This window comes from Mustela erminea, chromosome 18 (assembly GCF_009829155.1).
Source record: "Mustela erminea isolate mMusErm1 chromosome 18, mMusErm1.Pri, whole genome shotgun sequence".
NCBI lineage: Eukaryota > Metazoa > Chordata > Mammalia > Carnivora > Mustelidae > Mustela > Mustela erminea.
The window spans coordinates 41,759,740-41,784,860 of record NC_045631.1 but is presented as its reverse complement, the minus strand read 5'-3'; the positions used below and the strand labels follow the sequence as shown (position 1 = coordinate 41,784,860).

At 53.5% G+C, this 25,121-nt stretch overlaps 3 protein-coding genes and 1 long non-coding RNA gene across 15 annotated transcripts in view; 2 read left to right on the top strand and 2 right to left on the bottom strand.

Annotated features, from left to right (window-relative positions):
* C18H17orf113 (chromosome 18 C17orf113 homolog) overlaps positions 1 to 15,049 on the top strand; it is a 51,757-nt gene extending 36,708 nt beyond the window's left edge. For 3 of the 11 annotated variants that reach the window (XM_032319715.1, XM_032319719.1, XM_032319720.1), the window contains 7 exons: positions 6,209 to 6,357; positions 8,205 to 8,315; positions 9,910 to 10,075; positions 11,900 to 12,193; positions 12,729 to 12,922; positions 13,225 to 13,335; positions 13,824 to 15,049. In XM_032319715.1, coding sequence (XP_032175606.1) covers positions 6,209 to 6,357; positions 8,205 to 8,315; positions 9,910 to 10,075; positions 11,900 to 12,193; positions 12,729 to 12,922; positions 13,225 to 13,335; positions 13,824 to 14,060 — 1,262 coding nt within the window. In that variant the 3' untranslated portion in view covers positions 14,061 to 15,049. Of the gene's footprint in view, positions 1 to 257; positions 371 to 1,298; positions 2,020 to 3,282; positions 4,858 to 6,208; positions 6,358 to 8,204; positions 8,316 to 9,909; positions 10,076 to 11,899; positions 12,194 to 12,728; positions 12,923 to 13,224; positions 13,336 to 13,823 lie in introns of those variants that run through there. The other 8 variants (XM_032319714.1, XM_032319713.1, XM_032319711.1 and 5 more) reach the window with 6 other exon arrangements.
* Positions 7,039 to 10,922, bottom strand: LOC116577055. The gene is made up of 3 exons (XR_004280375.1): positions 10,592 to 10,922; positions 8,937 to 9,215; positions 7,039 to 7,514 (listed from the first exon to the last, which is right to left on the bottom strand). It is a non-coding gene; the product is annotated as an uncharacterized LOC116577055 (long non-coding RNA).
* A 144-nt stretch (positions 15,050 to 15,193) lies between the features above and the next one.
* On the bottom strand, positions 15,194 to 19,342 carry NKIRAS2 (NFKB inhibitor interacting Ras like 2). The gene is made up of 4 exons (XM_032319725.1): positions 19,191 to 19,342; positions 18,142 to 18,249; positions 17,467 to 17,708; positions 15,194 to 16,828 (listed from the first exon to the last, which is right to left on the bottom strand). Exons 2-4 carry the CDS (start codon positions 18,233 to 18,235, stop codon positions 16,589 to 16,591), a joined length of 576 nt encoding a protein of 191 aa, XP_032175616.1. The 5' UTR covers positions 18,236 to 18,249; positions 19,191 to 19,342; the 3' UTR covers positions 15,194 to 16,588.
* A 2,357-nt stretch (positions 19,343 to 21,699) lies between these two features.
* The window catches only part of DNAJC7 (DnaJ heat shock protein family (Hsp40) member C7), a 28,863-nt gene continuing 25,441 nt past the window's right edge, over positions 21,700 to 25,121 (top strand). The window contains exon 1 of one of the 2 annotated variants that reach the window (XM_032319721.1): positions 21,700 to 21,969. In XM_032319721.1, the coding sequence (XP_032175612.1) occupies positions 21,893 to 21,969 (77 nt within the window). In that variant the 5' untranslated portion in view covers positions 21,700 to 21,892. The remainder of the gene's footprint in view (positions 21,970 to 25,121) is intronic. The other variant, XM_032319722.1, reaches the window with a different exon arrangement.

Below are 25,121 nucleotides of genomic sequence, written 5' to 3'. Positions count from 1 at the left end.
CAAGTGAGACAGTGCAGGCCAGTCTCAGCGTGGCCTTTGGGGTCAAGTGGATGTAGGATCTTTTTCTTTCTTTCTTCTTCTTCTTCTTCTTCTTTTTTTTAAAGACTTCATTTTCTTATCAGGACCTTTTTTTTTTTTTAAGATTTTATTTTTTTATCAGAGAGAAACTGAGCATGAGTGGGTGGTGAGGAGCAGAGGGAGAGGGAGAAGCTGACTCCTCACTGAGGAGGGAGCCCGATATGAGGCTCGATCCCAGGACTCTGGGATCATGATCTGAGCCAAGGCAGATACTTAACCAACGGAGCCACCCAGGTGCCCCTGGACGTAGATCTAACTCTGCCTTGGCCCCTTTCTGCTCATGGAACCTTGGGTAAGTCACTTAAGGTCCTCCAGCCTTGGTTTCCTCCTCTCCAAAATGAGGAGGGTACCACCCTCAGAGTACTTGCCACAGTGATCTTGGTCTTCTCCTGGAGTTACTGCAAAGTCCTTAGCAGTGCAGTTCACACTTGGCAAAGGGTAGATATTGCTGTGGCCCCAAGTAGGCATCTAGGGGATGGGGTTGAGGAGGTAGAGCTGGCTGGTTTTGGCCATTGGCTGGACATAGCCTCTGGTCCTGAACGGCTCACCTAGGCTCATTCCTGGGGTGGTGGAAGAGTGAGCAAGGTACGGGCAGCCAGCTAGCTCCTTTGGTCTGGGACCCACCCCCTCTTCTGGGCTTCCCTTCCCAGAAGCACACGGTCAGGGTGCGTTTGTGTGTGTGTGTGTGTGTGTGTGTACACCCATGTGTAGGTTTAGGGAAGGGAGGTCTGGCAAAAACAAATGCCATCCTTTGGCCCTGTGGCTCTGGGAGTTCAGCTTTGTGCTAACTTCATTCCGATGAAATAAAGGATGTGGACCAGAGAGACTGGCCATCCCTTGAATGAGGAGTCAAGGTCGTATCCTGGCTCAGTCACAGATTATTAGGAGCCCTGAGCACCGCTGTTGCCGGAACTCCGTGCCCCCACCTATAAAACATGGTTGCAGAGATGCTGCCAGTCTTTCCAGAGCTGAGTTCTGACATGTTTCAACCATCAAAGCTCATCAGTGCCTTGTCCTGGATGGAGGGAGACCCTTAGTGTGGGTCCCCTGGTCTCCCCAACTTTTGGATGACATTCTATGGCTCTTTGCATGACCCCACCCATTCCCAATAGCCCTTCTCCATTAGGAGTCATCCACCCATCAGCTGGGGAGTGCTCTGTGGGCAGCATGAACCCACGGTGGACCTCCTAACACTTCTCCCTTGTCTCTTTCATCTCCAGTCTCCACCGGCAGAGCGGGCATAAACTTTCCCAGCTAAGTTAGACGGATGGTCCCCATTAGCCCGACGTGCCTTCCCCACCAACTTCCATTGATAAGGAGGTGTCGCTGTGTGTAGGGGGAGGCTGGGGGCCAGAGCGCTTGGGTGGGAGTTGCGGGTGCCCTGCCCCTGGAGCAGGAATGGTTCCCCCAGGGAAGAAACCCGCTGGAGAGGCCTCCAACTCCAACAAGAAGTGCAAGCGTTACTTCAACGAGCACTGGAAAGAGGAGTTTCCCTGGCTGGACTTCGACTACGAGCGGAAGCTGATGTTTTGCCTCGAGTGCCGCCAAGCCCTAGTGCGGAACAAGCACGGCAAAGCCGAGAACGCCTTCACCGTGGGCACAGACAACTTCCAGCGCCATGCCCTGCTGCGCCACGTGACCTCGGGGGCCCACCGCCAGGCTCTGGCCTTCAACCGGGGCCAGCCCACTTTGGAGGGCCAAGCCGAGGGAGGAGGGGCCTACTTGGACCTGGAGACCCCCCCCACCTCCAGGGGCATCAAGGCAGAGGTGGACCCGGCCAAAGTGGCCATGCTGACCACGGTGTACTGCATGGCCAAGGAGGACGTGCCCGATGACCGCTGCTCTGCCCTCCTCGAGCTGCAGAGGTTCAACCTGTGCCAGGCCCTGCTGGGCACAGAGCACAGCGACTGCTACAGCCCCAGGAGGGTGAGGGACATGCAGGTGGGTGGCAGCCAGAGGTGTGGGGGAGGGCATGAGAAGGGAGGACATCGAGCTGTCTAGGCAGAGCGCCAGCATGCCAGGTCCCCAGGCAGCAGCCTGAGAGCTTCATGCCTTCACCCAGCAGAATCTTTCACTGAGGTGTGCTCTGGACCAGGCCCTGGGCCAGCTGCTGGGGGCATGGCCACAAAGAGGCCAGAGCTGGCCCTGTCCCCGGGGAGGGGCACGGGGCTTTCCCTGAGGGCTGAGGCCAGAGGTTGCAAGCTGGGTAGCCTGGGGGCTTGATTGGCCCACAGACATATTTTGTTGATTTTCACAGTGTTTTTGGAAAACGTCAATTAGTTTCCAATTTAACAAACAAAAAAAACCCCAGAGAGATTACATATAAAAATGTGGATTTGTGACTTCTGAAAAGCTAGGTCCCTGTGCTCTCAGGGCATGAAGACTAGACCCATGGCTTCTCCATTCCCTTTGGTGTATCCCTGGCCCAGGTCAACCCCAGTACCACCCACAAGGCCTCTCGGGCATGCAAGTTGCTGCTCTGTCCTAGGCACCAGGTGTGTGAGTCCTAGAGACTGGTATGAGGGTGCGGGAGTTAGGTCTCATCCTGCAGAGAGATGACAGAGCACACAGTTGGGGCTCTGTGTAACTGGGAGGGAACAAGGTCTATCAGTTAATCCCTGAGCAGCAGAGTGGAGGGAGATCCCCAGGAATCAGGCCTGGGGCAATGCTGTAGAAACGCACACAGAACACTACAGAATTTTTATGGTTCCTCAAGCATTTTTACACTTATAAGCATAGCTACAAAAATTTACATTTTTAATTGTCAACAACCCCTTTTTTTTTTTTTTAAGATTTTATTTATTTATTTGACAGATCACAAGTAGGCAGAGAGGCAGGCAGAGAGAGGGCGAAGAAGGCTCCCTGCTGAGCAGAGAGCCCGATGTGGGGCTCGATCCCAGGACCCTGGGATCATGACCTGAGCCGAAGGCAGAGGCTTTAACCCACTGAGCCACCCAGATGCTCCTGACAACAACCTCTTAAGGAGCTGAGAGGCAGGTAGTAGCCTGATTTCAGAGCTGAGGAAACTGAGGCTCGGAGAGGTGAAATGACTTGCCCAAAGTCACAGCCAGTAATCAGCCATGCCAGGACAGGTTTGTTGGTCTGTCCCCGAGGCCTATCCCCTTTCTGTCTTATGTACTGCTACCTCCCCTGCTCAGGACAAGCCTAACTCTGTCCCTCCCTTTCTCTCCCTGGCTGTCCCAGGTGGCCATTGCCAGTGTCTTGCACACAGAGGCCTGCCAGCGCCTGAAGGCATCCCCGTATGTGGGGCTGGTGTTGGATGAGACCAGGGACTGGCCTGAGTCCCACAGTCTGGCCTTGTTTGCCACTTCGGTGTCCCCCTGTGATGGCCAGCCGGCTACCACCTTCCTGGGCAGTGTGGAACTACAGGAGGGTGAGGCCACCGCTGGCCAACTCCTGGACATCCTGCAGGCCTTCGGCGTGTCTGCACCCAAGCTGGCCTGGCTCAGCTCGAGCCTCCCCGGGGACCGCCTTGGGCATGTGGGCCCACAACTGCGCGCCGCCTGCCCACTGCTCACGGAGCTACACTGCCTCCCCGGCCGGACAGATCCCGAGCCCCCTGCCTACCTAAGTGAATACGAAAGCGTGCTGGATGCCCTATTCCGCCTCCATGGTGGCCCCAGTTCCCGCACGGTCCCCGAGCTCCGGGCGGCCCTGGACCTGGCAGCTATTGACTTGGCAGGACCACGGCCAGTGCCCTGGGCGTCCTTGCTGCCTATCGTGGAAGCAGTGGCTGAGGCTTGGCCTTGCCTGGTGCCCACCCTGGAGGCCTCTGCCCCTACCTCCCCTACAGCTAGGGCACTGGCCCTCGCCCTGCGCCAGTTCACCTTCGTGGCCTTCACCCACCTGCTGCTGGACACTCTGCCCACCTTGCAGAAGCTCGCCCTTGTCCTGCAGCCAGAAGAGCCGGACTTGGCCTTGCTGCAGCCCCTGGTGATGGCGGCTGCGGCCTCCCTCCAAGCACAGCGCAGCTCGGGTGGGGCGCGCCTCCAGGGCTTCCTGCAGGAGTTGGCTTCCTCGGGCCCTGACTTGGGCGGCGGGCGCTGCACCTACCGCGGCGTGGAGCTGGTCGGCTACTCCGAAGCTGCCGTGCGGGGCTTGGAACGGCTGCGGGGGGCCTTTTTGGACTCCATGCGGAGGGGGCTGGGGGACTCCTATCCCGGGCCCTCGCTGGACGCCGTAGCCGCCTTCGCGGCGATCTTCGACCCGCGCGGCTACCCGCAGGCCCCCGAAGAGCTGGGCGCGCACGGCGAGGGAGCGCTGCGGGTACTGCTGCGCACCTTTGCTCCCGCGGTGGTGCGCCAGCGGGCGTTGGGCGACTTCGCGCTCTTCAAGCGCGTGGTGTGCAGCCTGGGGCGGCTGGGCCCGCGGGCCCTGTGTGCCAAGCTGGCGTGCGCGCGCTCTGAGCTGCACGAGCTCTTCCCGGACTTCGCAGCCCTGGCCGCCCTGGCCTTGGCGCTGCCCGCGGGCGCCGGCCTCCTGGACAAGGTGGGCCGCAGCCGGGAGCTGCGGTGGTGGGGGCAGAGCGGGGCCGGGGAGGGCCGGGGCGGCCCCGCGATGAAGATCGCCGTGGATGGGCCACCGCTGCACGAGTTTGACTTTGCGCTGGCCGTGGAGTTCTTGGAGAGTGGGTGGGCGGAGGGGCTGCTGGGGTAGAAGCTCACGTGAGGGCGTGAGGGCGGCCGCCTTCTCTCTGCCCCGCCAGCCTGGGGTCCGCGCTCTAGGGCCCCGAGGCGGATTTGACCCCCGGCAACCCACCTGCCCCGGGCTTCCTCTGCTGAGTCCTAACCCTGCCCAGTGGGCTGTGGAGGAAGGGCTGCATGGAGGTGGGAGCTGGGAGAGCCTGCAGAGATGCTAGGTTTGGGGGCTCCCTCAATATTGCTCCTGTCCTTGTCAGAGTTTGGTGAGGAGTAGCTCACCTTGTTCCCTCTGGACCCAGCACAGATTTGGGCCCGAGAAAAACTGAGGAGTCTTTGCTGGAGGGAAAGAAGAGGACTGGGTCTCAGGAATTGAGGGACTGAGGGAAAGGAGATGGGGGTGGTGGCTGTTAGCTCCCCTCCTGGCAGCATCTCTTCTGTTCAGATAGAACTAGAGAGCAGATGACTTCCTTGGTTTTGACACACAGCACACCACCGTCTCTGTGCACAAGCTACCAGTTCAAAGGAGGTAGTGGTGCCCATGGATAGGCTGCCTGAGGCTCTTCTGTATACGGCTGTGTATATAGACATATACCTCTATAAATGTAAAATAAACCTACCTTGCATATTGTTAACAACAACAAAAAAATCTAAAAGGACTTCTTACGGTTTTGCAGTGACAGGGTCCAGAAAAGTCCCCATGGACTGGATTTATTTCTAATTCTTTTCTTTCTCAGAGTCTGGTTCCTCCCCAGAGTTCCTAGCCTTCCCCTGCCCTTGCCTCAGACCTTTAAGACCAAAGACTGTAAAACCACAGGGCTGGACTGGCCAACTCTGGCCTGACCCAGGGGTTGGAGCGCTTTTTGCCTCCCGGGAGGAGTTGGGGTCTCACCAGAGCTAGGGGAACACATCCCTTCAGATTCCAACAGGTTTCCTGTCCTCTCTGTCAGTCCCTGCTGTGAATGATGTAGGGATCAGGAGAGGGGCAGTTAGTAAGAGGGGAGAGGGCTGGCCTTTTCCCAGGCCTCCCAGGTGTGGGTTTAACTTGCAATAAAAGGAAACCCGGTATAGCACATGGTCTCCATGGTGGTGGTGTGTGTGTGTGTGTGTGTGTGTGTGTGTGTGTACTCCTCTGTCCCCTCCCTTGGCCTGATTCTCTGCTGGGGTCCATTGAGGATCCATTGGGGGTCTTCAGGGCTGCCTCTGGAGGCGATGGGAAGTGCATCCTAGGGGACTGGGAGCTGAGAACTGTGGTCTCCCTGCTCCTTCCCCTCACCCCCATTGTGTAGAGGAGAGGCACAGAAATGGACTGGGAGTGCCCAGGGCTTACCCAGTGCTGCTTTGTGAAGAGGGAGACGGTTTCTGCCCCGGCCCCACACCCAAGAAGCCCATCAACCTCTTGTTCTGGCTGTGGAGGTCCCTGTGAGCCCTGTGGCTCCCCATTTCAGACCCTGCCCTTCTTCCTCCCGCAGCAGGCCCAGCCTCCAGTGCCCCCAGCCCCCTGCTGGCCTCCCTGCCCCTGCCTGCCAGGCCTCTGCAGCCCCCGCTGGACTTCAAGCACTTGCTCGCCTTCCACTTCAATGGCGCTGCCCCGCTCAGTCTCACCCCCAACTTCAGCACGGTACGGGTTGGGCTGGTGGGTGGGGGCATGCAGCCGAGTCCGGGGTGGGCAGGGAAGGTGGACACAGAGGGTTGGCTCTTAGAAGTTGGGTATAAGTAGGAGCAACATCCCCAAGAGTGACTAGGCACTCCCAAAACAGGGACCCCTGGGTCCAACTTTCCCTGGGGACAAGGAGTGAGGATGGGGTCACCCCTGGTAATGATGCTGGGCCTGTGGCCCAGAGGTCACACTGAGTTTTTGTAGAGGGATGTCTGTGGATGATCTGTGTATTTCTGTGTGCATTGGGGGTGTGCCCTTCTGTTTTAATTTATGTCTCTGTGGGTCTTTGTGTGTTACTTATGGTTGTGGATGTGTTGGATATGTGTGCATTTGTAAACAATTCTTTGCGCCTTAATGACTGTATGTAATTAATGTATGTGCCTGTTCTGAGAGATGTTTTGTGTCTTTGTGTCGACTCCGTAGGTGTTTGGTGTGTGTCTGACCTCTTAGTGTGTGTGTGTGTGGGGGGGTTGGGTGATTGTGTGTCTGTGAAGCGTGCCATTGGTACTCCTGTGGGTCTGAGTCTTTTTGCATGGCTCTGGGATTCGCACTTGCCTGTTGGCCTCTGTGCTCTGTGTCTGTGTATTTCCAAGTGTGCATGTGTGTGAATGACAAGTGCAGGGAGCACGAATTTCACTTCGCTATAAGAAGTACCCCCCTTTCTTTAATTCTGAAACATTAAAGGTCATCATTAAGGAGCCCCCAGCCCATCCTAACAAGATGGTGGGAAACTCAGCCTCAGTTATCCTTAGGAGTCCCTTTTCTCTAACCTCCAGGGTCACACAGAGGTCCATGAGAGCCTGAGCCATTTGGCGGGGGGGTCCCTGTTCTTTGGGTCCCTCTGTCACTTGCTGAGGCACCATGCACACAGTCCCTTGGGAGCGGGTATATCTTCTCTTGCCTGCACCGCTGGGACCCTGTAGGCCGTGCTCCTGGCCCCTGTCTGCCCCCAGCCCCAGGTGCTGTTAGGTGAGGGTTAGAACCTCGTTCTGTTCCCTGGGGAGTTTCTGAACCCATGATTTTCTCTCAAAGCCTCTGTTCTCTTCTCTCAGGAAGGTGTGGAAAGTTCCTCTTGATAAGCAAGCCCAGACAACTGCTTTTGGTCCAAAAAGCAGCCCCTGAGAAAAGAGAACACAACAGCTTGGATTTATAGAAGGAAAAAAAAGTTAAAATAAGGAAGAGGGGGGAAAAAAACCTACACAAATTAATATACAAAAAAAAAAAATAATAATCCTACAACTCGGGGAACTGTCTGGTCTCCACATGCTGCCACCTGCCCCTTCCCGCCCGCCCCCCCACCCCCACTCTGGCCATGCCCTCACTCCCCCACTCAGGCCCTGTGACAGTGGCAGAGCTGAAAAGATAAGCCTTCTCTCCCCCAGCCCACAGGCCCAGCACAAGGCTGGGTTATGGAAGAGGATTTCCAACAGAGAGACTCTTTGTCCTGTCCCTGCTTCTCCCTGCCCCCAACTCTGTCCCAATAGTTGTGATTCTTGTGAATAAGGAAAAAAAAAAAAACCCAAACCAGAGACCAGAGGGGCAGCAAGAGATGCCAAGGTGATCACTGGGACATGGCAGTGTTTCTCCCTGGCCATTCCCCTCTCCCTTCACACTGAAGCCCCTGCGAACAGATTAAGTCAGCCAGGGAGGAGACTATTTCTTTTGTGTCTCCTATCCACAAGGATGGGAAAGTTCTTCCTATGTCTGGATGCCTGCCCTCCTCGATAGGCATTAGTTTTTGGCATTTTGTATCGCCTCCCCTTCACAGCCGACCCCAGCATTGTTGTGCCCTCCCACCTTCTTCACAGATGGACCCGATCCAGAAAGCTGTCATCAGCCACACGTTTGGGGTCCCCTCCCCTCTGAAGAAGAAGCTCTTCATTTCCTGTAACATCTGTCACCTGAGGTTCAACTCATCGGTGAGAGGGAGTAGTGGAAACAGGCTGGGGAGGGGACTGGGCAGGGAGAGGCCTGGACACTGGGTGCCAGAGACTTTTCTGGCAAAGGGACAGGGATCCATGTTTCCGTCCCTGGGACGGAACAAGTCCCAGAAGACATGCTCCCAGTCCCTCACCCATCCTGTCCTCTCCTTTCTCCAAATTCCTCTGCCTTATCTCTAATGGCCCTGGAGTCTCCATTTCCCTCCGCTTTGCTTCTCTCCTGTGTTCTGGATCCTTCTGCGAGAGAAAAGACTGCCTTTTCCTGCTCTGGGTCCCAAGAGCTCCTATCAGTTCCTGGTCTGGAGCTGAGCTCTTAAAGCACAGGAGAATTGATGTGTTGAATATGTCCATTCCCATCATCTTAATTAGTTCTCCTGATACTTCGTGAGATGGAGAGAAGTGCTATTATCATCCCCACTTTCCACGTGAAGAAACAACCTCAGAGAGGTTAAGTGACTTGCCTGAGGCCACACAGCTAGTGAGTAGCAGAGCTGGGATTTGAACCCAGGCCTGGCTGACCCCAAGGCCCACATACTTTCTACTACAGCCTACCCCCAGATGGTGGAGAAGCCTCATCCTAGCCTCCCAGGGAATATTTACCTTCTGTCTGGATGATTCTGGGTCTTGGGAGATCTGCTCTGGTGAAAGGGTCTAGGGAGGGGCCACAGGGGCCCGTCTTTCCTACACTTGGGAGCAATAAGCAGGGACCCCTGGTTGAAGGAGGAAGGACACCAACAGGCCAGATTCAGGGGCTCCCTCCAGGTTTTTGGGTTATATGAGTCTTGCAAGAGATCGACAGAAAGACTTCACTCTGAGGGAGGGACCATGTCTTCTCCATGCTGGGCCCCTGGCAAAGAGCAAATGCTCAGAAATGATTTGCTGGAAAAAAATGAACATAGGGATGAATGTTCAGGGTATACATACCCCAAGTATGAGAACTGCTCAATTTTCTCCATTTGTGCATTTATGAACTTGGTAACTAACATCTGTTGAGCACCTGCTGTATGTACTAGGCCCTTGTCATTCGTGTGCTGCTTATTTTTATTTTTTTTTTCATTTTTAAAAAAGATTTTATTTATTTATTTGAGAGAGAGAGAGCAGGGGGAGGGGCAGAGGGAGGAAGGACCTCAAGCAGACTCTAGGCTGAGCCTGGAGCCCAACCCTGAGTTCATGACCTGAGCCCAAATCAGGAGTCAACTGCTTAACCTGCTGAGCCACCCAGGTGCCTTTCATGTTCTTTTTAATTCCCACAACCCTGTGAGGTCAGTATTGTCACAAAGTTTACGAGTCAACAAACTGAGGCTCAGAGAGGTGAGGCGACTTGCCCAGAGACGCACAGCTAATGAGTAGCTGAGGCAGAATTTGAAGCCAGAGGCTGTTTGCGTGGGGGCTCAGGTATGAGAAGGAATTCTGTAAACCTCAGGGCCACACGCATGCTATGATGACAAGGACTGCCCTCTTGTCTGGCTGGGGCCCTGCCCCCTCTGACCCACCCCCTGCTCAGTGCCAGCTCATGGAGGGGGGCATGCAGACTCAGCAAATAAATGGTGACCCCAAGCCCTCCACTCCCCAGAACCAAGCTGAAGCACATTACAAAGGCCACAAACACGCCAGAAAACTCAAGGCTGTTGAAGCTGCCAAGAGCAAGCAGAGGCCACAAACCTTGGCCCGGGATGGGGTGCTGGTGTCCCCAACCCCAACTCCAACCAGTGGATCCCCTGGAGAGCCACAGAGTAAAGGTCAGTTCTGAACTCTTTTTTTTTTTTTTTTTTAAAGATCTTATTTGAGAGAGACACAGCGAGAGAGGAAACACAAGCAGGGGGAGTGGGAGAGGGAGAAGCAGGCTTCCTGCTGAGCAGTGAGCCTGATGCGGGATTCGATCCCAGGGACCCTGGGATCATGACCTGAGCTGAAGACAGACGCTTGATGACTGAGTCACCCAGGCGCCCCCAGTCCTGAACTCTCCTCCTTCCCCTCCCCACTCCCCAATCCAATTCTGGTTTCTGGTATGGGGTTGGGAGATTTCTGGTTATTATTTTTGCCAAGGTTGGGGTAGCCCATACATACAGAAAAAGGCATACATCACAAGTGTTGTGAGCCTTCCTAGTCTGAATATACTGAGATCAAGAAACATGGCACCAGCACGCTGAAGCCCTCCTGGTTGTCCGCCCCCCCCCCCCCAAGTCACTGCCTTGTTGTGTTAGCTTCTCAGGACTACCACAGTGAATGACCACACAGTGGGTGACTGAAATCACCGTTCTGGAGATGAGAAGTTTGAAATCAAGGTGTCGATAGGGTTGGTTCCTTCGTGGGGCCTCAGATGGAGAATCCATCCCATGCTTCTCATCTAGCTTCTGGTGGTTGCTGGCCACTCTGCCTCTGTCTTCACATCACGTTCTCCCCGTGTCTCTGTGTCTTCACATGGTCTTGTTTTGTTTAAATTCAAGTTAGTTAACATACTGCATATTACTGATTTCTGGGTAGAGCTTAGTGATTCATCGTTTGCATAGAGCACCCAGTGCTCATTATATCAGGTCGTCTGCTTAATGCCATCACCTAGTTACCCCATCCCCCCCCCCCAGCAACCCTGTTGCTGTAAGAGTCTCTTGAGGTTTGTCTCCCTCTCTGTTTTTATCCTATTTTATTTCCAAATGGTCTTCTTATAAGGACACCAGTCATTGGATTAGGGCCCACCCCAGTCCACTATGATCTCATCTTAACTACTTACATCTGTGAAGACACTGGTTCCACATAAGATCACATTCTGAGGTTTCAGGCAGACGTGAGTCTGGGGGCAACACTAGTCAACTACGTCCATCCCTCCCCTAAGTGATCTTGACTTTTCATGCCATTGATCAGTTGCCCCTGGTTTTGGTGAATCCTGTAGTACGGAGGTTTGATGCCTGGCCTCTTCAGTGTTGCGTGTAGCTGTGTAGTGTCCTCTCATGTGACCATATGACTTTTTTTTTTTTTAATCCACTCTCCTATTGTGAACATTTGGATAATTTCCAGTTTTGTCTTTTTTTTTTTTTAAGATTCTATGTATTTCAGAGAAAGAGAAAGAGCATGAGCGAGGGGTAGGGGCAGAGGGACAGGGAGAAGCAGACTCCCCACTAAGTGTGGAGCAGGATGCGGGGCTCGATCCCAGGACCCTGAGATCATGACCTGAGCTGAAGGCAGATGCTCAACCAGCTGAGCCACTCGGGCGTCCTGGATAGTCTCCAGCTTTACGCTATTATGAATAGTGCTCTATGAATATCGCAGTGCACCTTTTTTGTGACTTCCACTTATTTAATAGTTAGCTAATAACTCTAGGTTAGAGTATCTGGGCTGTGAGGGCTTTCTGAGACCCCTCTGTCCAAATTTATATTTTCAAATGGGAAGTTGAGCCCCAAAGAGGCCCAAGTTGGCCCAGTGAGTTAGTGAGAGAGTGGAGTCTGGATTTCACTGCTGCTCATTCCTACATCAGGGACCCTTCCCCTCTGCCATGCCACCCTTAATTTATCACTACTTAAAATCATGGTCTCAAGATGATTCTTAACTGATGCCTTCCATCTCCCCAGCAGTTCCTGAAGCGCCTCCTCCTGGCCCCCAACTCCAGCCACCGCTGACTCCGGACCCCACACCCAGAGAGTCGGCCAACTCAGACCTCTTGGATGCTGCCTCCTCTTCCTCTTCTTCCTCTTGCCTACCCTGCTCCCCAGAGCCTGGGAGAGAGGCACCAGGGCCTGAGCCAGCAGCAGCTGCTGTGGGAAGCGGTGTGAGTGGGGAGAGCAGGAGCGACAAGGGGCGCCTCTATTGCCCCACGTGCAAGGTGACCGTGAACTCTGCTTCCCAGCTTCAGGCTCATAACACAGGTCAGTGCGCTGGAGTCTAGGGGAAGAGAGGGGCAGGCAGACAGCCCTCCCCAGCAGCAGGCAGGCTGGGGTTTCTGGGCATTTTGCTCAAGGGCTTGGTGACACAGGTGTTGTGTTCAGCTGTGATTGGGTGGACATTCTGGGTCCTCCAGCGGATGTGTGGGGCGCGAGAATTGGGAAGACAAGTCTCGGGCAGCACGAACTGAAGGATCCCTGGGAGGAGGCCGGAAACACCTCCTCCATCTGTCCTTAGGTCAGACCCAGACGGAAGGCAGGAGATGAGAGCAACGGGAAGCCAGGCAGTTCCTCTGCAAGAAGGCCTGGGGGTCGGGGGGTGGCTGGTGGAAACTACGGAAGCTGGGAGGACCTTGCGGAGGTGGGGACGAGAACTCTTGGGGGGCTGAGGTGCAGGGGAGCACTTGCGGAGCAGCCTGCAGGCTTGGCAGGGCAGCAAGACCCACCTGGTTCGGAGGGTTTCTCATGGTCCTTGCAGCCCCTCTTTGGAGCTGATGGGCTGTCTTCCCTCCTCCCTCAGGAGCCAAGCACCGGTGGATGGTGGAAGGTCAACGAGGTGCTCCCCGAAGGGGCCGAGGCCGCCCAGTGCCCCGGGGAGCTGGACACAAGGCCAAGAGAGTGGCAGGGGGACAGGGGGGCCGACAGGGGCCCAGCCCCCCTTTTCACTGTGCTCTGTGTCAGCTCCAGGTCAATTCAGAGACCCAACTCAAGCAGGTGGGAGAAGAGAGGCCAAGACTGGGGCTGGGGCTGGAGCAGGGCTGAGGGGGTGGGACTGGTGCTGGGTGCGGGGAGGGAGCCGGCGGAGGAAGAGGAGCTCAGGACTGGAGGGACAGTGGGATCCTGGAGGGCAAAGGCCAGATCTCACCTCCCCTTCCCAGGGTGACAGTCCATAAACGTATGTCCCACATGTGGCTCATGGGTGGAGGGTTAGCTTGTTGAGGATGATTGGGTAGTGGGCGGGGGAGGGTTTCTTGGTCTTTCTCATCCTGTTGCCAGTCTGTCTGTCTGTCCGTTAGCACCTGAGCAGCAGGAGGCACAAAGACCGCCTGGCTGGGAAGCCCCCCAAGCCGTCCAGCCAGCACAGCAAGCTGCAGAAACATGCAGCGCTGGCTGTGAGTATCCTCAAGGTATCTGTCTTCAGGCAACAGGGCTGGGCCCCGGGGCCTGCAGGGAGAGGGTGGGCCAGAAGGGCAAGCTGGGGACTGGGGGAGGGGGGCAGGAAGGAAGCCACCCCCTCACACCCCCTACAAGGCTGCCTGGGGTGAGGGAGAGCTGGGCTGGGGTTCCCGGCCACCTTGGGATCTGCCTGAGGAATTTCCGGCGAGGTGGGCCGAGACAGTAATCTCAGGGTCAAGAGCGAGGGTTGGGTGTGCATCTCCTAGAGACCGTCTCTGCCCCCACCCCCACCCCCCCACAGCCTCCTTCCTCTGGGCAGGAAGACAGGTGGTAGAGAAAGCCCTTTGGAATGAGTGTTTGGGGGTGGGAAGGGAGGACTTAGGTTTGGAACCCTAAAAGGCACGTCTTTCCTGCAGCAGAAAGCCCAAGGATGGCACCCCGGGAGGGGTGGGATTTTCCTGGGTCAGACTGTGTCCATTCCTCTCTCTCCTCTCTGCAGTCAAAACTGGCCTTGCAGAAGCAACTCACCAAGACACTGGCGGCTCGCTTCCTGCCCAGCCCAATCCCCGCCGCGGCTGCCGCCATCTGTGCCCTGCCGGGGCCCCTGGCCCTGCGGCCTGCCCCTGCAGCAGCTACCACCCTCTTTCCAGCTCCCATCCTGGGCCCAGCTCTGTTTCGTACCCCGGCAGGAGCCGTCCGCCCTGCCACAGGGCCCATCGTCTTCGCCCCCTACTAGGCTTCCTGGGGGAGCCAGGGCCCATTTTCCAGCACTTGCTGTCCCTGCCTCCTCTTCCTGAGATGCCGGTTTCCTCCATTCCCCAGGAGACTGCCTTTTACAGCTGAGGGCTTCCTGTCCAATCTGAGAAGAGCTGGGCTAGTTTCAAGGGTACCTGCCCTTTACTCAATTTGGATTAGGGAGTCCACTACTACCCTCCTGGCCCAAGGACCTTCCGTCCCCACGCTCCTTTTCCCAGCCTTCTCAGACTAGTGCTGGCTTCCCCCTGCATTGCCCAGCCTCATTAATGGGGAGCAAACTGAGAAATCCCAAATATCTATGCAAAATCCTAGCCCCAGCCCCATGGTGCTCTCATCTCCCCGATTCAAGACCTATACCCCCATGGCCAGAGGCCCCAGGAATCTTAACTCTGAGCCTGGGGACAAGCCTGCGGGGGAGGCCGTCTCTTCACTGGATTCTCCAGGGAATCACTGGAAGTGGCACACAGGGTCTCAAGCTGGAGAGGGTTCAAGGCCATCTGGACAAGGTGACCCTGGGGGAGTGGAAGAAGACTGTGGAGGAGAAAGGGAGCAGTGACGAGTGGGGGGCAAAGTCAAGATGAGGCTGGTGCTGAAAGCTTTTGGGGTTCCTCTGCTCTGACAAGATGTGGCTAGGAGAGGGGTAGGTGAGGGTGATTTTCTGGCAGGGCCCAGTTTTAACAGAGGTGATCAACCCCACACAAGCTCTCTCCTCAGCCTTTCATCGGTTCCTTATGAACCCCAGCTGGGTGGTGGGAGCACTGGGTCTCAGACTCCGGACCCAGCAAACACAACCCCTCCCACCTCAAGGCTCCCAAAGAGCCTTCCCCTCTAGCTCCTCACCCCAAACTGGTCCCTAACAATAAATCCAGCTTCCCCTCCTTCCAGCCAGCACCCAGCCCCCTCACTGTGAAGCTGAGCGTTGGGATCCAGGATGACATACTCTCAAGAACCATTTTCGTGCTGTCAAAGTCAATGTCACAACCTCCATCCCACCCCCAGCTCTGCTCCTTCACCCCACAATATGGGACTTTACCAGTCTCCACCCGTTATCTGTTCTTTTTTTTTTTTAGATGTTTCCAATGGGAGGACAAGAAGGGGGGAGGGGAGGGAAACTTTTTGATAACAGTTGTGATTTTATTGTGTCCAATGCATCAATAAATGAATTCAAGCCCGAGCCTGTATATGCCCTACCTCAACTCACCCAGCCTTGGGCGGGCTGCCCTACTCACCTCTCCCATCTTGGGGAGAAGGGGCATGTACTAGAGGTGACTGGCTCCCGTGTCTCAGCTCTGCTGGGTGTGCACACAAGGAGCATGACGTGGACATGGGAAGTTGTGGGTGACAAGTGTAACCACCCTTCCGAGTCCCAACAGATCTGTCAGCTCCTGAGAAGCTGCTACTGGTTTGCCTTGTTCTGTTCAGGCATCTGAGGTAAGGAGGGGCTGGAGGAGCACCTTGTCCAATCTTCACCATGGCAGCAGGCAGAAAAACACAAGTAATTTATAAATACAAGTCCAGCTCTGAGCTGAAAACAACCACAGGAAGGGGTGAAGATCAGGCCCCACCGGTGTGAGGTCCGCGGACTGGACACTGGATGGCCGCTGCACTCCTGCCCCCTGGTGGTTGGGGGGAGCAGTGTCTCAGCCTCCAGGGCCAGGAGGCATAGCACCTTGAAGAGGGAGAAGCCAAGGGCACAGTAAGAGCCAGCCCCAAGCCACAGGCATGATAAAATCTGAGGGCTGGAGAGGATCCAGAAGATCATCTAAGCAACTCCCATCACCTTACAGATGAGAAAACTGAAACCCAGAGAGGGGAAAGTCCTTGCAGGCTTCCAAAGCCAGCTGGTGAAGCCCAGCCATCACTCCATCCCATCTCAGCCAACAGGGGCCAGGAGCTCCCTGAGCAGGAAGAGGAAGCAAAACAACTTGGGTGGGGGGGTGGGGGAGAGTGAAAGCAGAAAATTACACCTCCCAGGAAGCTGGCTTCTTCCAGCCAGGGAGAGGACAGTCAGAGCTGGACTCCAGCAGGCACACGCATGCACGCGTGCACACATCTACACACACACACGCCTTTCTCCAGAGTCCAGGCTGGTGCCGTAAGTGTGAGTGTGTGCGCATGTGTGTGTGCCTGTCCCTAGCAGGAAACCCACAGGTGAGGGGACCCCGTGACTGGAACCAGAGCCTGGACTGGGCACTTCTGCATGGCAGCTCTGCTTCCCACTCAGGGCACGTGGTAGGGGACACTGACCCACAACTGCCCCAGGTCACAGCAGCACAGGGATATGAATGCTGGACAGGAGGGGGCTTGTGGGGGCGGGGGGGGAGGAGGACTAGCCTAGATTATCTGCACTTCCCCGAGCTGAGAGGGAGCGAAAGTGACCTGAGCCTGGAACAGCCCAGCTGCCTGGCCTGGGAAGGATAGCTTTGCCTAACCCCACCCCTGGACACATCTTCCAGAGTCCCAGCAGCTGGAATGAGGCTGGGAGGGTGGAGAAGGGAGGGCGGCTCTTCAGCCATCCAAGGAGCCGCTGCCCTTGTTCTTGCGGCTGAGGGGAAAAGCAGACTTGCTCTGGGGCTGGGTCATCTTGCTGGCCAGGTAGACGAAGGGCTCCAGCAGGGAGCGGCGGTCGGCCACAGACACCTCCCACAGCTTCACCTTCTCGGACTTGGCCCAGTGCTGAGCCACATCTGGGTCGACACGCCGCTGCTCCTGCAGGTCACACTTGTTGCCCAGGACCACGATGGTGACCTTGGGAAGATGGACAGAGTAGAGACCTGAGGTTGTACCGTGGACCTCAGGCATGGGTGTGACGGCAGACATCTACCTAGGAGTCCTAAGACGAGCAAAAGTCTCACTGGCTAATGTTTCACCTCTTCCTAGATCAGAAACAATGACTAGAGAGAGGGAGATGGTTGCTTTGTCCTCTCCTTCCTCCACTGAAATTCTGGCCTCATTTACCCTCCCTCCAGGAGTTCCCCTACAAGCCCTCTATCTCCTATGCCTGCCCAATTACAAGCAATCACTCTGTCTGTCTAAACACCTGGTAAGGGAGCATCCCCCAAATTCCTACAGCTTATAGGGGGATTCGGGAACAGAAGAGCCTTCACAGCTGAGAGCAAGGAAGCATCTTCAAGAAAGATTAGTGGGGGCTTCTAGGGTTAGGTCAGGAACCCCCGAAACTAAAGGAAAGCCTCTCTGGTCAAGTTGCCTCAGCACATGGCTGCCTCCAGGGGGAAGACTGCCTCCTGTGGCCTCCATCCATCCCCGCTCTGGCTCCCACTCCACCTCCTGGGATATGAGTGAAAATCAGAGCCATGACAGGCTCCCCAAAGCCAGCCCAGGGTCCACTCCTGCTCATCACCAGTGTCCCCCACCCCTGTACATACCTCCTTCTTATCCTTGGATTTGTCGATCTCCTTCTTGAGCAGCTCCACACGCTGAAAGGACTCTCGGCTGTCCGTGCTGTAGACCAGGACATAGCCGTCAGTGCAGGAGAAGCAGTGCCGGGGCAGCTCAGCCCCATCTCGGAGCCCGCGGGTGTCGTAGAAACGCACCTGCTCCCTCACACCCCGGTCGGTCTCAATGGAGCCCACGTAGATGTCTTCCTGGGTCTCAATCATCTCAGAACCTGGGATAATATGAAGAGAAAAGTTGTTTGTAGAGAGAAGGCAGATGGAAAATATGAGGGACTGAGTATATCCTAATGAGCTTAACCAGCCCAAGAGAGAAGGGGATGTGGGGTCCAGGAGAGAGGGCCAGGGATGGACAGTCCAGCAGGACTGGATGACTTGGGGGGGGGGGTGGGAAGCAGGAAACAGACATTAACCTCATGCTTATCCTATGCTAAGCAAAAGTGTGACTTGAGAACTTTTCCTCCCTGTCTCAAGTATTAGGTTTCCTCTCTTTGGATTTCAATATGTTAGGGTTGGGGTCATTATGCAGATTTTACTCTGCGGGGTGTAATAACCACTACCAGCAGCTTTTAGCCTTTTCGTGTTGTGATCAAATCCTACTTATTCTTCAACTTGTTCCACCATTCCCCCACCCCCAACAACACTCACCTACTACATGGTTCCCATACAGAAGCTGCTCCAGGATTGACGTTTTGCCCACAGATGCCTGGCCACACACGACTACCTTGCAGCTCTTCCCCATGCTTAGCCTTCAACCTTGAAAAGCAGAAGCATACTTGGTGAGGTGGGATGAAAACAGGGCAGATCTCCCGTAATCGAGAGCCCATGATCTGCACAGAATACATGGCCTCAGGGATTGAGTAACGTCTGTCCCCTCCTAGGGTCAGGGTGTACTGGAATGATATGTCTATGTCCACTAATGGACAGTGAGCTATAATTTATTCATCTTTGTTATAAGCAGTACAGGGCCAGTAACTGGCTCAGGGCAGGCTGTCGGTAAATGTTGCCATAAAGGGAGAAGAGTCTCCGGTTTAAAGGAGCCACTGCCCAGGCTCCCTTCTGTGCACAGGATGTGGAAGACCAGTTGCTGAAGGGAGCGCTGGCTCAGTTTCCGATGACTCCATGGAGAAATAAACAGGAATGCTGTTCTGGGTGGATCTGTCTCAAGGCACTCTTCGTAGGGCGAGTGAACAAATAAGAAAAGTACTTTGCCTTCTTGTATGATTTACCTGGACAGCAACTAATTCTAATTCCCAGTCAAGTCAATGGCTTGAACATCAGACAGGAAAGAAAAGAGTGAAAGAATCTAAGGGAAAAGGCTTTGGAAAGGGGAAAATATGTGCTGCCCTTGGACTGACAAAGCAGTATGAGGAGGCTCAGACGCAGAAACCCCTTCTCCGAAGAGGTCCCAGAAAGAGATCTCGTCGAAGGCATCCCAAACACAGGCCTCCAAGAAGGAACCCCCGACCAAGACTGCCCTAGAGAACAGATATGTTCCCGAGAGATGTCCCAAACAGAGACCTGTCAAGTAAAATCCTGATACAGACCCTTCCTCCCGCCTGCGGGACCCGCAACTAAGGGACACCCCTAAGAGAGACTGCCAGAGGGCTTCTGCCACCGATTTCCCCCCGAGGGAATCCGAGACAGAGGCCCGCCACCTAAGGGGGCGCGGACGCAGTGGCCTCCCAGCTCCGTACCTCCCGGAGCCCTCGCAGCACCCCGGCTGGGCCCCCTCCAGACGCGCCGGGACCAGGGGAGGGGCAGCACAGCCACAAGGACTCCGCTTTTCCTCTAGGGTCCTTCCAGGATCCGTCCGGCCCCGCCCCCCCAGCTTCCGTCCGGCGTGACCAATTCCGGCGGCGGCCAGCGGGAGCCGGACACACAGCGCCCCCAGAGGCCGGCGGGGAGAATGACGGGACCTGGGTGGGTTGTGCACCTGAGCGTAGGTTCTAGGCTCCCTGGAGCGAGGTGCCGGGGTCTCTGATGCCCAGATGTTCTTTCTCTAAAGACTACCATAGTGCAGTAAGCTTCTTTTATTCAATCGTTTATTCGCCAGATGTCCTCTGAAGACCTACTCTGTGCCAGGTACAAAACCATATGCTGAGAGAAAAATGGACGAATTAGAAGGTCAGGGTAGGGAGGAGCTAGACATCTAAACCAACAGTTACAGTACAGCGCAGTGAGAACTATTACGGAGGTGCTGTGGGAACACAGCAAAGGGCATTTAACTTCAGGGACAGCGGGCATCACGGAAAACTTCCTGGAGGAGGTTATGTCTGTTTTGAGATTTGAAGGGTGTGGAAGGAAAGGGTGGAGGAAACCAGCAAAAGTCATGGCATTTTCTGGAACTACAAGTATTTGGGGTCAAAGTCTATAATCAAAGACTTTGTGTGGTAGGTCAAAGAGTTCAAGCTGTATCCTAACAGCGGTGGAAAGCCATTGACAGATTTTATGCCGTTGAAGTGGCATGATCGCTTTTTGCTTTTAAGAAAGTCATTGGTAATCGCCTCTTGGCCTTTTGGCTAAAATCAAGTGTAGAAAGTCATTGGTAGGAGAAGAAAAATGGAGGGAGATGAGACTGGGGGCCTGTTAGGAGACTATGGTAGTATTACAAGTTTTAAAAATAAAAGTGATGAGAGCCTGAATTGGGATGGAACAGAGATAGATAGATTGAGAAGACACTGGGTAGGAGAATCACAAGGCTTGGTGACAAATTGGGAGTCAGGAGTAAGAAAGGGGGAGTTTATCATGTCTCCTATCTTTCTAATTTGGTGTCCAGTTGCATGTGAATCCATTTGGCAAGATAAGGAATTCTTTATAAAAAAAGAATCAAGTCTTGCATTTGTTTCTTCTTTTGTTGGAAAGTGGAGAGAGAATGACACGTTCAACTTAAATATATTATGTCTCCAGGGTTTGTGAAACACCCAAGAGACCCAGCAGATAATTGGATATAGAGATCTAGAATTCACAAATGAGAAGTCTAGGTTAGAGATATCAACAGAGTTCAGGGTCATCTACAGCTAAAATTACGAGAGTAAATGAGTTGGCTTAGATACAAAGAATACAGGAGGAAGATAGTCTAAAAACAGGTTGGCTTCGTGCAGTAGATGGTAGACTGTGAGCCACTGGCAGACAGGGCAAGTGGTCTGTGAGTCTGTGCCCTCCCAAACCAGCACAAAATAGGCACTTTGGAGAGGCTAGTGAATGACTGGCTGGCTGAATGACTTCTCTCTTCCCACCCACTGTGCTTTCCCATCCTTCCCTACCCAGTGGTGGGTGTGGTTTCTGCCCCCTTATAGCTCTGTGATAAGCAGGACCTTGGAAGAAGCCTACTAAGAATGGCACATACTAGGGAGGAATGGAGGGAAGGAGTCTATCCTTTTCAAATTCATTTGCCCCCTTCTTATTTTAGTTCCTCTTAACTCTAAAATTTTAACCTCAAACTCCCCTAATTTAACCTCAGGAAACTCCAGTTTAATTCAAACCCACAAAAACTATTGGTTTGGGTGAGGGAGGTACTACAAAGGTGATTAAGCTGTGTCCTTGCCCTGTCTGAGTTCCCAGTCCAGATTGCATTCGGCAAGACAAGGGTGCTGAGCAGGGTGTTTCTATAAAGGGTGAGAGTACTGGGGACACTATGGAGCAGGGACCTCACCCTGCGAGTTGCCTTATAAACTCCAGGGCAGGGTCTGGGGCGCCGTGCCACCCTCCCTAGACTTAATGCTGAGATGGCACTCCCAGGCAGTTGACATGAAAGCAGCCTCATAAAAGGGTCAGCGTCATTAGGGTGATGAACCAGTTGTTGCTTGGAGATCCAGAGGGGATGAAAGGCGCGGGGTGAAGACGCCCTGCGTTCCCCTGGCTTGGTTGGGCAGGGCTTCCAAGGGCCGATGAAAGCTGAGGGACCTGGGCTCAAAGTGTGTCTTCTTGCCTTTCCTGGAAGGAAGCTGTGGACACACTCCGAGGTCGGGAAGGTAGTAGTGGGAGATCTTTCCCTCCGGAGTCCTGGGTCATCGAGTCCTCAACCCAACTTAGACTCTCCTGCACCTTACGGGAGACGCTCTACGATTGCAAGTTGCTATGGCAACGAAGCTTTCAGCATACTGAGGACAACTCAGGCCTAGAGAGGCGTCACCCTCCTTATCCCCCCCACTTCCGACCCACGGATAAAGTGGCGCCCCCTACGCACAGGAACGGTCCCTGGGTCCCCGCCCCAGCGCGGAGACCACCGTGGACCTCCGGGGGCGGGAGGCCGCTCTGGCCCCAAGCAGAGCCTCTCGCTGGTAGACGGGCCCGAGGGGGCCTCTCTGGGCGCAGCGCTGCTGAGCTGCTCGATGCTCCAGCCGGAAGTGCTCTTCACCGCCTGCCTCCCACCCGCCTCTCTGGTCCCGGCGGTAAGATGGCGGCTGCCGCGGAGTGCGATGTGGTAATGGCGGCGACCGAGCCAGAGCTGCACGACGACGAGGAAGCGAAGAGGTAACCGGGTAGCGGGGGAGTGGAAGGGGCGAGCTTCAGCTCCATGACCCCGGGAAACCCGTCCCTGCCATGATGCGACCCGTGTTGAGGCGATGCCCCGCCCTCCGCGACCCGACCCCCCCCCCATTTGAGATAAGTCGGGATAGACCCCCTGAAGGGGGGCTCCCGGAGGTCGGCCCTCCCCTCCTGCTTCCGCCTGATTGGGGAGTGGAGGTACAGCCTTGTTCTCCAGCCAGGAGGAACGTCGCCTTTATTGTAGAGACCGGGTCTTTTAGGGGAATCTCAGAGGTCTGTTGTGGGGTGGGGGACGCGGCGACGATGACGACTTCCTTACATCGCCCCCCAGCCCCCCTTCTCTTGTTAACTTCTGTGCATTGTTGTCTGCCAGCACTTTGCATCTTCAAAGCCCTTGTTCTCTTCGCCTCCTGTTTTCACCCCCACTGCTCAGTAATGTACCCCAGCGACCACTAGGCTGGGTCCGAGTGTGTCTCCATTATTGACCTGGTGTCCCTTCCCCGTACCCCGGAAGTCGGAGATGAGGGAGAAAGAAGGAAGAAGAGTGAGGGCCTTCTCTCGTGCTCTGCACGTCAAACTCCTGCCTCTCCGTCCTTCCGGGGGAAGATCCTCATCCTTCCCAGGGCTGTGCTTAAGTTAAACAGCGAAAGAGGAAGGCAACGGTTTGGACCCTGTTCGCACTGCTGGGCAGCCGCAGTGGCTCGAGATTGCCAGTCTGGACTAGCCAAGGGAGCTGCTGAGTGAGTGGTTTTCGAGAACACTCTGGATTCTGGCTACAGCTAAGGCAGGCTGTTTGAAGTGCGTTGGGACACGATTGTGGGTAGTTATACTTGTCCTAATCCTGAAGAATTAAGGAAAAGGTTCGGAAAGCCCGGAGCCCTTTCCTATCAACTGCAGATTAATTCACTACAAGTCCCTCAGTCGCCTTCCCTCATCTTTCATGTCTTTGTACTAAACCCTGTATGGCTTCAGTCTGGCTTCATGAGATTGGAAACCAGGATTCTTGAGAATTTTTTACTATCCAAGTTAGAAATACAGGAGGTACTCACTATGGCGGAATGAATAGTAACCAAGCTTCAGGGTAGTTTACTGCACCCTGTGTCCCGAGATCTGTTGAGAACTGAGAGGCTTGACAAAGTGTGAGTAAGCCCCAGGGATAATCAGAGAAGGCAGGATACCAGAGTCTAGTCTGTTCCTAGTTTTGAGTTTTCACATCGCACCTAGTTCTTCTCACGTGTTTCAAATTAAGCATCAGTAAGGAACTACCAAATGGGAAACAACCCCCATCCCAACCCCCCACAGACAGAGCTTACATTAATTGCAGGAATTTACTTGGTATTATAAAGAGTTCAGTGGGGGTGTTTTTTGTGCTATAAATAGGGACTTGGGCTATATGTAGTAATTTGAAAAAAAAAAAAAAACTTCTCCTACTTAGTATAGATCTTTGTGCCTAATTGGAGTTTAACTTCAAAGTCCTCTATCTGAAGCAGGTCCTTTTTTAAACAAAGAAACAACAGAAGTTATAGTAAATGAACCTGAAGTTGTATTAAGAAATGGAAAATAGGTGATGCTGCAACATGACCACATCACACAATAATACAGTATTTGGTAACAGTACAGCAGAATAAGGAGGGGTGTTGACTTAGGTTAACTGCCTTATTTCGTAGAATTTAAGATGTCCTTGAGTGTAAAATGCATAGTTGTTTTATCTACCACTGAGGAAAAGTACTGTAAATTTAAATATGAAAAAAAATATCTCTGTTAAATAGACTTATACATAATACATATTTATATAGATCTCTTTTAGTTATAATAAGACATAGGTATTTATTATATACAACTTAGGTGAGCAAATCAAAAGGAAAATATAGTGAAATAAAAATCACGTTTTTACTTCCTGTCATATAAGGCATTCTTAGGAGAGTAAACACTAGGCTCTTGTTAATAAGAAAAAGCCTTGTTTATGTATGCTTTTGCAGTGCTGAAAATTGTGTGATGATGTAGAAGTTCGGGAGGAAGGTGGTTTTACATTTTTCATGTATCCTGTAATCCTGTGTAGCCATAGCAGGGCATGGGATAGGGACATCCCTTACAGATGCCCTTTAGTCATTTGGTCAAGTTTGTGTCTCTTGTTACAGTCCTGCTACTAGTTCACTTGGGGACACAGGAGATGATGGGTCTCTTGGGTTGTTTTTGTGCAGTCCAACAAGGAGTCCTTCCTTCCTTGCATCTTGGCTCAAGGGCATGCTGCTGCTGCTAAATTGTTACAGTCCCACAGGGGGCAAAGTGAGAAGAGCTTTCAAGACATGGGGACTCACAGTTGCAGCATTTTAAATGGCTAAATGTTTTATTTCATTAGCTTTAGTGTCTCTAGAGAGAAAAGAAATTGACTTTTTTTTTTTTTTTTTTTTTTTTTTTGCTGTCACTCTGACAAAGTTCTTTTCCCCCCATAGCAGCTGAGAGGCTAAAATAAAAGATGTATTAGTTGGCACTCCAAAATAGATCAGGGTTCTGAACGTGAAGATTATTTATTTCTCTTTGCCCACCAGAATAGAGAAAGCTACTTGGGGAGCCAGAGAGCTAAATTTCAGAGGTTTTACAATTCAGCTAATTTAATTTAATTTCAATAAATTTCAAATTTAATTTAATTTCACTTTTCTGGGAAGTTGCTGACTGCTTTATCTGATAAATGAATTCCTGTTTCCAGTGAAGGCTCTCTGGTCACATTTCCTGGGCTAGGGAGGTGTCTGTAGGTAGTCTTTATTATGGTAAAATCGAAGGATTTTAAGTTGCTCATCAATAGAGAAAACACTTCTGTGTCTCAGCATGTACCCAGCGGGACTGGATAATAGGGTCTAAAGGAACCAATGGAAGCTGTAGATTTAGGAAATAGAACATACTTTCGGATTCCTTGATCTGATTATCTCTGTGTCTGTTTTCATGGTGGACTCAAGCAAGAACATTAGGTCCTTTCTCAGTATCCAGTTATCTAAACTCTGTATAGAGTTTGTCTTTTATTTCTCTCTTCATGTTGGTGGTGGGAAGCACTGAACCCTGAATCCATATCTCCGGGTCTTCTGCAGTTGCTTTTTATTTACTACAACTTCCTGGGACATTTTGGAGCTCATGGCTGTAAC

Bases quoted from the DNA above. Each gene is read 5' to 3' on its own strand.
- NKIRAS2 (XM_032319725.1), bottom strand. From the start codon at position 18,235: ATGGGGAAGAGCTGCAAGGTAGTCGTGTGTGGCCAGGCATCTGTGGGC. The intron at 17,709-18,141 runs GTGAGTGTTGTT...ATATTATCCCAG, and splicing joins GTATGGGAACCATGTAGTAG to GTTCTGAGATGATTGAGACC. The intron at 16,829-17,466 runs GTATGTACAGGG...CATCTTCCCAAG, and splicing joins AATCCAAGGATAAGAAGGAG to GTCACCATCGTGGTCCTGGG.